Source organism: Sylvia atricapilla, chromosome 1 (assembly GCF_009819655.1).
Source record: "Sylvia atricapilla isolate bSylAtr1 chromosome 1, bSylAtr1.pri, whole genome shotgun sequence".
Taxonomy (NCBI): domain Eukaryota; kingdom Metazoa; phylum Chordata; class Aves; order Passeriformes; family Sylviidae; genus Sylvia; species Sylvia atricapilla.
Genome location: NC_089140.1, coordinates 58,916,567 through 58,929,654, shown reverse-complemented (window position 1 = coordinate 58,929,654; position 13,088 = coordinate 58,916,567). Strand labels below are relative to the sequence as shown.

At 36.6% G+C, this 13,088-nt stretch overlaps 1 protein-coding gene across 2 annotated transcripts in view; it reads left to right on the top strand.

Annotated features, from left to right (window-relative positions):
- ATP9B (ATPase phospholipid transporting 9B (putative)) overlaps window positions 1-13,088 on the top strand; it is a 152,600-nt gene that overhangs the window by 111,846 nt on the left and 27,666 nt on the right. For both annotated transcript variants that reach the window (XM_066323671.1, XM_066323661.1), the window contains exons 13-14: window positions 2,695-2,837; window positions 11,223-11,335. In XM_066323671.1, coding sequence (XP_066179768.1) covers window positions 2,695-2,837; window positions 11,223-11,335 — 256 coding nt within the window. The remainder of the gene's footprint in view (window positions 1-2,694; window positions 2,838-11,222; window positions 11,336-13,088) is intronic.

Genomic DNA, 13,088 nt, shown 5'->3' with positions numbered 1-13,088 from the left:
GATCTCCATTGGTAGAGCAGCCATGTAGATGTGTCTCTGTGTGTGCCATGTACCTGAGACCGAAATGCTTAAATAGAGTTTCCATCTCAGAATTTCTGTCTTGGTAGTCCAGCTACAACAACAACAACAACAAAAAAAAAAGCCTAAACGCCCCTGTGAAGTGGATAAGCAGCTTTCATCTTTTAGTTAATCCACTTGCTCTAGGCTAGAGCAAATGTCCATCTGTTTTTAGATAAAGTAAGAAAGTAAGCATGCTCATGTTTCTCTTGTCAAGTTAGACTGCATCTTTTGTACTTGACTGGCTAACTAGCAGGTTCGCATCCCTAAGAGGAGTAAATCTTTTGCTGTTCCTTTGGTTTCAATGTGAGATGTATTGCTTTGGTTTTTATATTCACTCTGAAAGTTAATACACAAGCATAATATGAATATAGTTTGCACAGTACTGGCTCTGGATTGAGTAAGATAGGGTAAAACTGTAGTTAACCAGTGTGAGGCAAGTTGCTTCCAGTATTTTTCTCACTCTACTGTAGCATTTTCAGTAAAAAGAATCTGTTGAGTCCTCCTTCTATTGTCTGTCCTTTTGTTACATATATTTGCTCTATCTGAAGACAGATGAAATTATGGAAGATAATTACAGGACTAAATGGGTATATCACCAGAGAGAAGGATGATTTTCAGATGATGGCAATTTTGGTGGGAAGCTAAGATGTAGTTAAAGCATAAAATGGTAAATCTTGTATCTGAAACATGTTTTTTATGCTGCAACATGTTTAGTCTTTTGCTGTACAAATTCAGTAGGTCGGGGATGTAGAATAAACTTCTTTTCAGTGTGTATCAAAATTTCAGATACTCTCCCAATTCTAGTTAAATGCATCTCTTTTTTATGGGATAGTGCAGATTGTGGCTCACTGTTCCCTGCACTGGTACCTCAGGTAATTCACAATCTGTTGCTGTGATTCCAGGAGGACAGATGAAAACACCTGGTTGCTGCTTTTTTTGTTATGCAGTTAAGTCAGAACGATGTCAGAACTGTTACAAAAATGTCTGAAGTACATTAGCACTGACTTGATAGTACCTTTGAACAGTTCTAAGAGTTACATTACTGTAAACCTGTTGCTTAACTTGGGACTCTTGTGCTGGCAACTTAGCCACAAATAGTTCACAGAGTCACAGAATATGCTGAATTGGAAGGGACTCATAAGGATCATTGAGTCCAACTTCTGGTCCTGTACAGGACCATCTTCAAGAGTCACACCATGTGCCTGAGAGTATTGTCCAAATATGCCTTGGGCTCTGTCAGGCTTGGTGCTGGGAGCCTGTGCCAATGCCCAATCATCCAAGTGAAGAGCCTTTTCCTAACATCCAAACCTCGCCTTACAGAAATCAGGCCATTCCCTGAGGTCCTGTCACTGGTCACTACAAAGAAGAGATCAGTGTTTGTCTCTCCTCTTCCCCTCATGAATAGATTGTGGACTGTGATGAGGTCTCCCCCTCAGTCTCCCATATTTCAGGCTGAACAGACCAAGTGATCTCCATAGTTCACATTGCTACGGTCCTACCTGTTTGTCAGTATTTCTGTTGGAGCAGAGTCAAAGGAAATCAACACATGCCTATTTCTTAGTCACTGCTCCTCTGACATGGCAGCAGACACATGGTGAATAAAGGAAAGTATCATTTTAATGGTTCAGAAAAAAGTGGATAGAGTTTTGTGTTGGAGCATTTTATTATGGGAAAGAGTAATGTGATTAAATGAGCGAAGACTTTTTTATTGGAACATAGAGATACAAGGTGCATCTTAGTTCTTATATGATGTAGACATGGAAATATTAAAAAATGAATGCGCAGAGTGAACTAGAAAAACATACTTTTGATTTTGGACTTCTATGTATAATGAGTAAGACTTGCTGCAAATTGCATATTTTCTATTAGAGAGCGACCCAAAGATTACTTCATGCCAACATAGGGTGCATTTTGCTGCTCCAGCACTTTCCTCTTTTTGCGGTGAACCCTCACTAGCTACATTTTGGGAAGGACAAAAATATCATTCATTTGTTGGAAAAGAGACATTGACAAATATAGTTATACTATCCTAAAGAAATAAACACACCCCCCCCCACAAAACAAATAACCCACCAAAAAACCACAAACCCACAAAAAAAACCAAAAACAACCAACAACACCCCCCCCCCCAAAAAAAAAAAAAAAAAGAACACACACACACACACACAAAAAAACAACAACAACAAAAAAACACCACCATGACCCAGTGACTTGAAAAGGTACATATTGTAATTTCACATCATAAAAAGAACATAGTTGGTGTTTGGATTTTTTTCGTAGATAAAAACTGTGACTTGAATAATGATCTGTTCTTGCTATACATTACCCATCTGTATAAAAGCAGTAATATAATTATGTCAAGAGTCTTCACAAAGTGTTGAAATCTGTCTCATGCAGAATGCATGATACTGCATTTGTTTGTATTGCCATATCTTCTAAAAGTCTGGGATGAAGCCTGTGATATGTACTCTACAAACACATAAAAAAAGCATTGTTCCAAGATTTTGGTGCACATAGGTTAAAGATCTTTCTTTTTTCAGATATACTACAAAGAGCTTCTAGCATTATTTTTATGGTTATAACTGTCACTTTGCCTGATATTCACACTGATCATGGTATAAATTTCCTTTGCAGTTTACGTGTCAACTTGGATATGGGTAAGGCAGCCTATGGGTGGATGATTATGAAAGATGACAATATTCCTGGAACAGTTGTTCGAACTAGCACCATACCAGAAGAGTTGGGACGATTAGTTTATTTACTAACGGATAAAACAGGTATATCAGGTTACCATTCTGAAGTCTGATAACTTTTCTACTTTTATAAAATTTCTAAATGTAATTCTATACTTGAATACGCTAACATAAGACTAGATTTAGGCTACTGATTTTTGTTTCTCAGTGAAATTTTACACATTTGCTTGAGGACTTTTACAAGTACCAATAGGCTTGGGTAGGCCTGTACTTAGATGTTAAAGTCGGGATTTGGTAGTACTCTGATTTAGTCCAGTGGGAACACCTCTTGCATAGCAAGAGGACATTGTTCAGCCTGAGTAAGAGTACCATATATCTTCCTCTGAAAAGACTCCGGAATAACACTGAGGATGATGGTTTATTCTGCTCGTCATTGTTACCGCAATATTATATGATATTAAGTTAAGAATGGCCTTTGAGAGAGCAAGTGATTTCCAAAACAAGTCACGAGGTCAGCCTCCAAAATGGTATTTGCTGTCCCAGTGAAGTTAGTTGCTCTTTATGTTACCAAGACCGGTTCTAGAGCTGCTGAATGATTTCACCTTTGCAACTGTAACCTGTTACTGTACCTCACCTGGTGTACTGGAACCCCCAACCCATAACAGGATCAGAAGGTAAGTACTGAGAGTGTGAAGAAGTAATAGCATGTGTTACACTTGGTTTCTTTCTGAGATTGAATAATAATTTGTTATTATTATGAAAATAATTTGTTAGATATACATGTGGGTTTTTTTAAAGAAGCCTAACTTCTGAACTGAGAAAGTGTTTCTCAAAAAGCTTGAAGAATTCTTCTACTGTTTTTTAGTAAAATGTAGTAAAAAATCATGAAAAGCTGCTGGGGAGAGTAGGGGTTGGCTCTGCAGGGGTTACACTGCTCCGAAAGCATAATACACAATTTATATCTCCTTCTGTTTGAAATAGTTCTCTATTCCCACCCATGCTAGCACTTCCATTACTGCATATTTGAAGTGAAGTGTAAATAAAATATATCATCACATTTTCAAAACACACTTTCCTTTTTTCTTCTATAGGCACATAGGTTATCCTATATACATTTGAATGTTGCTCTTCTATTTTGTAAAAGGAAAGTATATTGCTGATTATAGTGTAGCAATTCTTCAGAGCAAGTGAATGATTGTTTAACAAGTCTTATTTTGGTTACCTAATGATTTGTATGCTATCTGAAACTGCTTACTGATTTTAATTGCATCCTTCATCATGATAATTTATGTAACTTTGAGTGCTGTCACATTGAAGACTTGAAATATGTAATTTACAGCATATGTTTGGAAAAAGATGTATGTTCAAAAATAATTTATTTTCAAAACAATGCAGTAGAGTTCACTTAAAAAAAAGTGAATTCTAAAGTTAGTTATGAGACAGTACTTTCCAAGCAAAACCAATGTAGACCTTTTTAAACTCTACTGGTAGAGATTCCAGTTACTGGAAATGCAGTTCAAGCATTGAGGTATTCTATTTACAGTTAGACTGCACTGGGAATCTTAGGTGTTGCTAAATAAAATACAATTTTGACATTGTAGACAACTCTACAATGCAAGAATTATATTCTGTCTCTGATACCTACTACCCTGTTTGAGAAGTAGAGGTTTGTTTAAAAAAAACAAGAAAACCCGGCCACTGTTCTACTTGAAGATAACCATTACACTTAACCTAATAGAAGAGTGATTAAAACCAAAGCTTTTCTCCTTTTAAAAGAAAATCACAAAAAAATTTAGTGACACTGGATTTTTCAAAGCAGAACTGTGGTATTACATCCTTAAATCTTTATAAGGATATTGACTTGTATATACAAGAAGAAAGAACCCTGTTATGTGTATAATTGGGGTTTTTTGCTTGGTTGGGTTTTTTTCAACCTACGTCATGCCCCTTGCAATCACTTGTAGTTCTGTTTAAGAAGCAGCACAGGAGTACATGCTTAAAAGCTGTAAATAGACAAAAGTTAAAAGACTTTAGCAGGAAATATGTTTTATAGCATTTGGATGATTTTTGATGTTCAGCCTCAAAGGCTCTTCAGAGGTCTGCTGGGCTCTGGTGGAAGGTGGAATCTGTACAATAATGATGTAAAAACAAAAGTGAAGGCCATGCTCTGGGGCTGTAGTTTCAAAATGTTTTGGAAAAAGCAGAGTCAGCAGTCTCGGCCTACTCGTTTTTACTCAAGTGTCAGCTAAAAGCTGATGAAAGTGAGAATAAGCCAGGAGTCCTGGAGATGTCACTAGCTTCACACCACTGACTGTGCCTTGAAGAGATGGGAAACACTGCTCTGTTTTCATAATCTTAAGTGCCCTGCAAATTTTAAACTGTTCTTCATTCTGGACAAACACATTGACAACATACGTTATACCCAAGTATATTGGTAGCTGCTTCCAGTTTCCTTTCCTGAATACATTTGTTCTCATTATGTATCTTATGATAAATATGAAACATACTGTTAAGAAATGAACAAAGTCTGTACTCTTAATCCATGATTGACATTGCAGGATTATGCAGTTTAATGGAGCTGGTCTCAGCACTTTTTCATTTGAATTTTCATTTCTAGTCATATAAACCAGTTGATTCTGTTCTTCTACCCATTTAAGGCCTGGCTGTCAGATGATAAAGAAGAAAGTCAGTTTTGTAGCCATCTGCCCAAGTGGGTGCTACCAAAAAGCAGCACGCAAAGGCTGATTTAGTTAAAGTAAACAGGTGAAGTTCTTCTCAGTACTGAAAAGGAAATGGAATCCAGAGAACTGTCTGCAAAAATCTTATATTGTAGCCCAAGCTTCACTGGAAATGTTTGAGAATTAGTTGTTGAGTCTAAGGAGCATTGCATTACTAACATAATTGCAAGGTAGTCCTTTGTATGATTGTAAATTGGGTTTGTGCTTCATCAATAAGCTTTTTGACAAGAAGCGTCCATCACAGTGGCTCTCTCATTTGCCACAGTATAATAGAAAATGAAGTATCCCAATAATTGCATTATAGTTTCCTTATTGTGGGACAAGAAAGCAATGTGGTATAATTAGGTTTGATTGGAGTGCATGTTTCCGGTAAGATCTGAAATTAATGATGTTGCTATAGTGACACATCTGCGGCCACCAGTGCGTGAAACATAAAGTAATTCATTCGACAAGAGAAGACATCTGTTAACTGCAAGGATGCAGAGCATATTGACACTGACCAGAAATACTAGACGTTATGTGATAAATGAACAAATGATGCTGAAACAGGAGGACAGATAATTTGTACTTAATCTGCTGGGAGAACTTTAATCTTCTCACTGGTTGCATTTGACAATGCCATTGTTTAAAGAACAATGCTGCAGAGAACTCATAAATTTTAAAACTTTACTCAGGGTGCAGCCTATTAAAGCAATACATTAATTCCTTTGTTAGGGAGTTTTTATCTTCATGTAGAACAAAGCCATTACTAAAAACACTCAGTAAAACAACAGGGTTTTTAGGACTCACATTTTAATTATAGCATCCATTACCCAAAACGCCACGTTGTTTGGACTTGAATCACATATAAGTTTGACAGAAAGGCATCATCTGTTATGATGGTGGGTAGCAGTTTGCATGAGCATGGTATCTCATGCTCTCCAGGGTACAAAAATTTCTAATGGTGAAAAAAAAATTGTATTTGGCAATATTTCATGATGTTTTTTGTTTCTTTGGATGTGAGATAGAAAAACACCTGCTATTCACACCAACTACCAGTGTGTTCAGGTAAAACAAACATATAGTCCTCTAAGTGTAGTTATTTACTAATGCACACACTTGTATTTGAGTTCTGTAATTAACATTTTAGTGGGTGTTTGGATGAAAGGAAATGTTTAACAGATATAATCGTTGAACAGATGCATAGAGCAATAGGATTCTTGAATTTTTTGGAAAAATCTGTGTATAGAGGTTGGTGTATATTGACTTTTTTGTTAAATGTGCCTGATGTACTACTAGAACAGTGAATTTTCAGTAATTGTTTATGAAAATCAAACTGTTTAGTTATACTTTGAGTCTTTACCTCTTCCATGTAAGCAACTAGAGGGAAAGTAATTAAAAAAACTTTGATGGAATAGCATCTCCTTCCTTTACTTAAACGGATATGTATTTACGCTCTGCCTCTAAGATTTTCAGTACCACTAGGTTTGCAGGGTGAGTAGAGTAGACTAGAAATAGAACATAGATAGAGACATTCTACAGAAAGATTTTAGACTAAGGAATCCTTGCTTTTTGTCTTCCATTGGACTCCCATACACTGAAAATATCCAGTGAGCATGATGTTGCTCTTACACTGCTGAATGCCTGGGCATTATGATTGTGGGAGGCAGAAGGCACAGAGGAGATAGGTAGTGCTCTTCACAGCTGTGTGTTATGGTTCAGGAGCAGTACTCCCCAACTCAGTGCCCCCAAGTTACCTGTTAGTCTGCTGTGACCTTCTGCCCAGGAAAGATTAGACATAGCTCAGCTCTCTTGGTCTTTGTCCTCATTCTTAGTGGGTTTTACTGGGACTTACTTGGTTTGAGGTTTTGTGTAGGTTGTGTTTATGGCATACTCATGAATGGAGCAGCTGAATGAGCAGATATATGCTATGTATGCTTTCTATGAGTTTTTTTTTTTTTTCATTTTCTTCTTATGTTATATACCAGATTATGTTTTTTCCAGAGTTCATACATTTTTTTTCTATTTCCAGATTGTTGTCAACAGTTTAATTATTAGACTGATTAGGCCTGATCTCCCTAAAAGTTTCCATAGAAATGTTCACATTTACACGGACTTTTTATCTGTTTAAGCAAATAGCTCAAATGAAGTATTCAAATTATATGAAAAGTTACTTATCCTCTTAATTTCTCACAAAGTTACTAATTTTTCTGCTGTACATATTTTCTTGCTTTTTCTTGTTTTGGACTTTTTAGATTGCTGGTATTGGTCCAAATTGTCATCTAGTAATACAGGATCAGAATGATCTGCATCTGCTTCTCAAAAAACAACAACAAAAAAATCTCTGCTGCTCAGTTGTGAATCACATCTGTTGCCACCCAAGGAATGATGCCTTCAGGACTTTTTCCTTAGAAATTAATTTCCTCTTTGCCTGCTTTACTCTGTGTTTAATGATACAATTGTAGGAAAGAAGGGGGAAAAAAAGCTCTTGGCTTCATTAAAGAACACACTAATTTTTTCTCCAGCAATTCTGTACTAACTTTTTTGTCAGGCTATTTTCCTTGTGTGGTACCTGCATTCCAGAGCTAAGTTCTAGAATGTATAATAGTAGTAGTAGTAGATGGTATGTTGACTAATGTGCTTTCTGGAAGCTTTTCTAAAATAAGCTTTTAAAAATCGAATAACTCTTTATATTAACAATGTCCTGAAAGTGTGGAATTGATAACTAGGTCTCTAAAAAATATTTTTCAAAAAAGGAAGTTCCTTCACTGTTCTATAGTACTTACCACCTTGAACAGACTAAAAGAGCTCAGTTTTGTGTTGTTTTTCTTATTCAAAAAGTGGGCTGTATTAGAAAATCTGCCTCTAGGTCTATGAAGGGTTTGCATCTGGGGTCATAAAATACAAGATGTGTTGTTCTGTCATGGAGTATTAGTCTTCAAGTAAAACACTAAAATTTAAGACAGAACTGCTGCTAAAGTTACGATGTGACTGGTTGGGACCATGTAATATATGGAACAAGTTGTTGGGAATGTTTCTGTCCCATTTTGGCCTTTAATTCATTAAGAGAATTTAGAAGTAAATTCTTAATTTGGACACGTGATGAAACTTTATTTCCATGTGGGTGGCTGAAAAAGGTGTATTTTGTTAAAGTAAATTTTTTTCAGAATTTTTGGGAGTATTTTCATAACTTCAGCTACACCTGTTTGTCTAACAACACATCAGGTTTATTATGGCTGTTCTTGAAAGTCTTACGCTAGTCTTGAGAAGCATGAGCAAACTGGAATTGTTTTTTAGTTTTTTAGTTATTTGTCACATATATTTCCTATTAACACAGCTGATGAAAAGGATTGTATAAGAAGTGTATAAAATGCAAGTATTGAATCAGGATTTCTGGCATGTTTGTTTCTGTGTCTTTGTTGATTCTTTTTTCCTCACCTGTTTTTTCCTAAACCTTCTTCTCTGGCTCCTGTTGATTGCAAGATAGGAAAATCCATACTTTTCTGTGCAGAAGCTTTTCTACTCTGCTTGCTGAGAAAGGGGGTGGAACACACAGATTTTCCAGCTATCTACCTTTCTCTCACCAAGCATGATATGGAGTTGGACTGGTTTAGTGGTGTCAGAAGAAATAATCTTTCTATATAATAATCATAGGGCTAATTTTGTTTTCTGCTCAGTTTTCCCAAGCAGCAATTACAGAAATAGTGGGAAGCAGGGTTGACAGCTGCCTGTTGTCTCACCTTTTGTCTAGCATTTAGTTTCACAACTCCTAGAGAGAGCTTTTTTAATTCAAAGGCTTGGCAAAGCCAAGGGCAGTGAGATGGTATTAGCATGCCTGGAAAGTTAGGAAGGTGATAAAGATAGGCTTGGAAATTTCTTGCACTGAATATTTTTGCTCTGTGTGTGGGTTTCGGTTTTGCTTTCTTTTAGAAATGGTGATTTTAGTTTCTCATATTTATTGGTGGAAATTTTCATGTTTCTTATGTGCAAACTGGAGATTGAATTTTTCTAGTCTCAAAGTAAAAAATGTAATGAAATTTAACAAAAGATCTCAATAAATGTACAGGTTCTAAAAGTTGAAAAAAGTGGGTTTACTGTAAAACAAAATAATTTCATTTTCCTATGTATAAAAGTAACCAGAATTTTGCAATTTACTAATTTTAGAGATCTGGAACTTTTTCTTCCTGGGCTGGTTTCCAGCCTTGGGAATGTTCAGCTTCTCATATAAATTTTTAAAGTGTGTTATGAATATTTTGCAGAGAATTTAAGCATTTCACATAAGCCCTATTTTAATTATTTTTAAAATTTCAAATAATATGACTATAGAAAGAAAAATCCTCAACAACATGTAAGGAAAAACAAATGGAAAGTGTAGGTTTTTAAGGGTAAAGGGGGAATTTGGGATGAGCACCTTGTACTGGTGAAACAGAAAGACAGGGTTTAATAGTGCATTGTCGTGGTACAACAGTGGAGATGACGTGTCACTGTACAGGTGTCACCAGGAAGTGGGAGTAGTAGACATCTCAGATGCAACTGGGAAAGGCAAGACTTTTACAGCCCTAATGAATCTTGGAAGATCTCTGACAGTTCTAGCCCTGATAAGTGCATAAACTGGATGCTGACTGGCGGTGTTGTTAACAGATAGTTGTAGCATATGTCATGCTTTTAGTCTTCTGTTGCTTAGCATGTATTTTGGCATACAGGGATAAAGTGTAAAATACAAATAGTTAGGGTGAATAAAATTATTATACAGTATTTTATTCTGCAGTATTTATTTGCAGGCAATTTTCTTACACACCATTTCAAAAATGCTGCTTCGAGAATGCAACTGTGGTAGAAAAAGAAGCTGCAAGAATGTCTGCTCTGGTACCATGTTGGGTTTATTTTTTTATGATCAGACATGCATTTTAATGACACAAAACTGTGTGATTAAATACAGGAATAGCTTTATACTATTTTTATACTTGCTCTGCCGGAGTAGCCATAGGGAAATATTTTAGGAAGGGCCATAATCAAAATAATCTTTTGTGAGCTGACCGTGGAAAGCTAGGCAGTAGTGACCCCTTTCTGCCTCACATACCCCATCTGGCAAGGCCCCCACTCCTCAATTAGAGGTTTTCCAAACCAGAGGACATGACTGGTTGGCAGAGGTGGATACAGTGTCAGATTGACTGGCACCCTGTAGTTTCTTACAAATGTGAAGCAAGCACAGTAAACACTGATTTTGTTCCTTCTGCCTTTTTCTGCTTGGAGGCTGAATCTGTCAAATTTGGAAGTGATGTTAAGTCTTAATGGCTTAATCTAGATCACACTGAGTGTGCCCAGTAGCCAGAATGGCTGCCTTGGTACATGAAGCATGGAAAACTTGTATGAATTTTTAGGGGTTTGTGTAGGAGTTTTTCTTCAGATTTTCTGATACATAGTGCTAACTCTTGCACTGGCTTTTGAGAATCAGTTCCATCCACATACTACAAATTCAATTTTTTGTATCTAAAGAAAAGGTTTTGTCTCTTCAAGTTTATATATTTAGTTATTGGCAAAATCAGCTCGCAGGTGGAACCAGTGATTTCTTCCAGAATGACTAACCCCGATCTTTCTCCACAAACGTTCCTTTAATTAGCTAAATTGATGCTAACTCGTGATTTATTCCTTCTTTCCAAAGGGAAGATTTTTTGGGGGGGAGGGTAGAGGAGGTGTTTGTGGCCATCTCACAGTATTTTTCACTGCTTTGTGATATACTTCTCTATTACAGGAACACTTACACAGAATGAGATGATATTTAAGCGTCTCCACCTAGGTACTGTTTCCTATGGAACAGACACAATGGATGAAATACAGAGTCATATTATAAACTCTTATTCACAGGTATTTCATAAACATTTCATTTACATTTCATATTGGGGAGGGTTTAAACAGCATTGAAGCGTTGTTGTTAATGATTATGTCTAGAATTTTAGATGCTATGAAAGTTGTCATGTGTAGGTATCTCTTAAGAAATATGATGTAAGGGAAAAATATGAGAGAGTACATGGTTGCCTCCTGATTCCAAAGTTCCTCATAATACCAACTTAAAGGGATTTACTTTTCTGTTCTTCACTAGCAGAAATCTCTGTTAACCTATCTGTGCAGTGCAGTCTTTCTCCTGCCAAATCATCTAAGAGTAAGCTATTCATTACTGAGACTACGAATTACAAGGAAGCATCCAGAACAACATGAACAGTAATTACATCTTTGAAGATACTCATAAAGAATAGATATCGAAAAGCCACATTAATTGGTATAACCAAATGGTATAACAGTAATTGTCAAAATAAAACTTACACAGGTATACTAAAATTTTCTTTTTAAAAAAATTAGGATGATTTCAAACAGCATAAAACTGACAAGGAGAAAGTGTGAGAAAATTGAAAAGTCCATATTGCTTGAGGACAAAGTGTTCCTGATGTTTAAGAGTGCTTGGTTTGGAAAGTGTACAGGAGGATTGTGACTCCCTGTCTCTGTGTGAGTCAGTTGTGGGATTCTGCGAGCATTACTTGCATTTCCCATGTATATAAACTATGGGTGCTTACTGCAAACCTTCTTTAAGCACCTGATTCTACTCTAAGATTAGGACGAACTTTATGCTTTATTTTTTATTCCTGTTCTTTGAAAAAAGAAAAAAACAGTTGATAGATGAGGGAACAAATCAAAAGTTAACTAGTATTTCTGTGTTGTTTACAGTATAATAATTATAAATTACATGATTTTTTCCCCATAATTAACTTGGATACACAAACATGACTGCCTGACCCAGTGTCCTGGTTTAGGGCAAATTTGGGAGGAAACCTCTGAATGGGGTCCCTCTAGAAAGCTGATTCAAGTGGCCCCTCCCTCCCCACCCTTTTGTGTAAGATTTCCTTGGAGAAAAGTGGAAAAAGCTGTTTATTTAACAAGCAAAGTATTCACAAGCATTAGAAAAAAAGAATAATATTAAACAATGAAACCTCTTGCTGTTCTGGAGAGATGGTAAATTCAGAAAGTCAGAGTTCAGAGAGAGTCTTCTATGGGTGTTTCTCAGCTCTCTGAGTGTCTCTCAGTCCTTCCAGTGTTGGAATACAGCCCTGCTGGGCCACAGGTGTGAGCTCCCAGTGTTTTTCTGGCTTTTCAGTCCAGAGCAGGCTGATCAGTTCCAAGAAAAAGAAAAGCCACTGTCCAGGAAATTTCTCTGCCTCAGCTAGCTAAACACTAACTACAAAAAAAGGAGAGCTCTCTCCCACTGTCTGTCCCTGCTGCAGACAAACAGTCTGTGTGAAGTCTGTGTGAAGGATGTGGGGGAGCAAGTGCAATTTCTGATGACAAACTCCACGCTTCTTTCCCCCCCCGCTTCACTCTTGGCAGTCTTAAAAGTGCAGAACTTAATATCCAGCATAAACAGAACAGATGATTGGGGATACAAACATCATAAAATCACCCTAGGATACCAAGTTTGTAGACTGACCTTGTCTTTGGCCTCATTTTCTCTTGTAAAAGGACTATAGGATCGACAATTGATTGGAATACCTAGTTGTGCAGTGTTGTAAACTATGGCTCCCTTCTTATTTGCCTAAAATAAAAATAAAAATGCAAGTTAACACCACAT